The sequence below is a fragment of the Haliaeetus leucocephalus genome, unplaced genomic scaffold (genome assembly GCF_000737465.1).
Source record: "Haliaeetus leucocephalus isolate CR32 unplaced genomic scaffold, Haliaeetus_leucocephalus-4.0 Scaffold2, whole genome shotgun sequence".
Taxonomy (NCBI): Eukaryota; Metazoa; Chordata; class Aves; order Accipitriformes; family Accipitridae; genus Haliaeetus; species Haliaeetus leucocephalus.
Window position 1 is genome coordinate 17,343,250 of NW_010972438.1, and position 2,897 is coordinate 17,346,146.

General features: G+C 53.4%; 1 protein-coding gene across 1 annotated transcript in view; it reads left to right on the top strand.

The window, feature by feature from the left end:
- Nucleotides 1-2,160: 2,160 nt before the first annotated feature.
- The window catches only part of POC1A (POC1 centriolar protein A), a 59,079-nt gene continuing 58,342 nt past the window's right edge, over nt 2,161-2,897 (top strand). The window contains exon 1 of the mRNA XM_010573082.1: nt 2,161-2,242. Within this exon, the coding sequence (XP_010571384.1) occupies nt 2,225-2,242 (18 nt within the window). The 5' untranslated portion in view covers nt 2,161-2,224. The remainder of the gene's footprint in view (nt 2,243-2,897) is intronic.

A 2,897-nucleotide genomic window follows, 5' to 3' on the forward strand; every position in this document is an offset into this window, starting at 1 on the left:
TGAGAAGAACAATTCATGGGATTGTGGTTATGGCTCCATGGCAGCCTGGATCACACCAGTATTGGTCTGCTGTGGCCACAAGGGATGTCAGCAGGCTCCAGAGGCAACATGTGGGCAGTGACTGTGCGCTGGCAGCGGTGTACATAGCCTTGTGCCAATGACGACCTCAGTGGGGATTTGTGTCCTTCTCCCACTCGCTGGAATATGGCATGGAGGTGCTGGGAGGCATGAGTGCTGTCCCCAGGGACTGCTCACAACTGCTGTGGATGTAGCCAGTGCACGCTGAGACTGTCTTGATGCTTTTGGCTGATTTAGCAGGGAAAAAGCTGCAGCTGGCAGTGGGAGAGGTGTGTTCAGACGCAGCCCAAAGCAAAACATCCTGGCAGATAAGGAAAAGGTTTGAAATTGTCAGGTGTTCCACTTGACTGTGCTTTTCCTTAAGAAAGCAAATGGTTTTTAACCCTGCATGAACCAACTTTTCAGTTAGAGACACTAATCTTTAAAAATAAAAAGGAAAAAGCTAGAAAAGGCACAAATATGTATTTAGACAAAGTACATGACCGATTACTTTCCAAGAATTGGAGAGCTTGATTGCTTGGGCTGATTCACATTAAGGAAAACTTCTTTTCCTTTTTTGCTGTTGATTAGGAGTGGGAGTAAAACAATTTCTGGTCCAACTCCAGCACAGCTTGAAATGTGTCCTGTAAAGGTCCTTATTGCTTGGTTGTGCTCTGGGAAGCGCCGTGTTAGAGCCCATCCACTGCCCTATGCTGTAGCAGACAGTTTTCAGCAGCAATGACAGACCTGTGTAATTTGGAAGTGGTTTGTTAATGCTGGAACAAAAGCTGGAGGATTCCCTGTGTGTTCAATAAAACCGTCAGTTCCTTAATAACCGGAGAACAATCCATTTCATTTTTAACTCAATTTCATGTAGTAGAACAAGCTTCCTCCAAAAAAACCTCAGCTTTTAGGTCACAAGGCCTCCAAACAAGTAAATGCTCTGCATTTATGAACAAAGCACGAGTGATTCAGATAAAGTGACCTGGAACATCTCCTGCCCAGAGGATGAAGAGGAAGGAACGCAACATTTGACAGTCTGACAAGGAGACCGTAAAATACAGGCAGGAGAATTACGTGCTGTTCTGCTCTTCTTGGACTTAGGACAAAGTTAGGAAGCACATCCCCTGCTGAAGTGATAAGAAGTGTGCTGGGGAGAAGCATAATGGGATGAAAAAAGCCATCTTGGCAGCGGCGTGGCAACATGCTGTGTTGAGAAAATTCACAACTGGCCTGTGCTGACCAAGGAGAGAGGCCAGGACGCAAGGTCTAGAATTACAAGGATAAATAGCTACTCATGTGCATGAGGTGTCCCAGCCAAACTGGGCCACCCCGAATGTGGTTTTACACTGGGATCTTACACCCTTCAAGTGTTCAGGTACAACACAATTTGACTAATCACTTAATCATAGGAAAACTTTGCAAAGCAACTCTGTTTCTGCAGTATTCTTGCTGCTTGTCTGTTGATCCAAATGTCCCTGAGTTGGGTCTTACTGGAGTTACTTGTGTACGAAGCTGGGAAGGTTTCAAAGCCGTGTCAGAGGGGCTTGGACGCTGGTGTTACCTCAGTTGTCCAGGGGTACCCTTTATCCCTCACAGACAGCTCTAAGCTTCCACAGAGCACAAGCCTTATGCCCAAGGCCGGGCCATCCTTTAGTCCATTTACTTAAGTATGAACAATACCAAAGTCTCCAGTAACATTTCACTACCTCCTTACCCTGCAGTGTATAATGTGAACTAATATGTATTAACAAAGCTAACAGGCTTTCATACTCTAAAGACTAACTGCTGTAACACTGAGGGAAAGAAATTTTCCTAATACCGGTGAGCCCCCTCAGACAGGGCCTGCTGCGCTCAGAGGAACTGACTTCCATAGCAAGACCCACGAGACTCCTTCCTCCTTCCCTACCTACACTTCCAACCGGGCTTGCTTTATAGCCTGACCGGTAGGAGGAAGAAGAGGAGGACGGACCCCAGCCAGCAGGACGTTCCCGCTCCAGCTCCCGGGCTTGTAATGGCGGCCCCCCTCAGTTGACAGGCCCCGCCCACGGCCGGAAGGGGCCCCGCCCGTCCCTTCCGGCCCGGCGCCGCGGCCCCTTTAAGGGCGGAACCGTTGCTACGGGGCGCGGGAGGCGCCGAAACTGAACTGTGGCGCGCGAGAGGGGTTATGGCCGCCGGCTGCCTGGTGAGGGAGGGTCGGGGTTTGCTGCGGCCTGAGGGTTTAGTGCTGCTGGGGCTGGGCTGAGAGGGGGAAGGCCTCGGGGGTCGGGCCGGCGTCTGCTGCGGCCTGGAGGTTTAGTGTCACTGAGAGGGGGAAGGCTTGGGGGCCCGCTGGGGCCGGGTCGGGGGCAGCCTGGGCCTCTGGGAGGGTGTTGGGGAGGGGGAGGCTGTGGCCCATGGGGCCGGGAGGAGTGTTGGGGAGAGCCGTGGCGCTGGGGGTGGTGGTGCATGGGCCCCTTGTGCTCGGGGTTTGATGGGGGGCGGCCCTTGGGCTGTTGGGGGGGTGACATGGTGCAGGGCTGGGGAAGGGGGGTGGCCCTGGTGTCTTTGTGTGGGGGGGAAGGCAGGCCTGGGGGGGAGTGTCTGGTGTTGCTGGGGCTGGGCTGTGCAGGGGAAGGCGTGGGGAGCAGTTCTGGGTTAAGGGGAGGCTTAGTGTTGCTGGGGTTGGGCTGTCCAGCAGGGGCTTGCTTGGGCTGGAAGGCACTGGGAACAGGTAGGCCTGGGGGAGCCTAATGTTGCTGGGGCAGGGGGCAGCCCTGGTTCTTGGGGTGCTCTTGCAGCTGGGATGGGTCTGTGTTTGTGTGTGTGTGGGCACCTCTAGGCTGGTGGGGGGAGCTGGT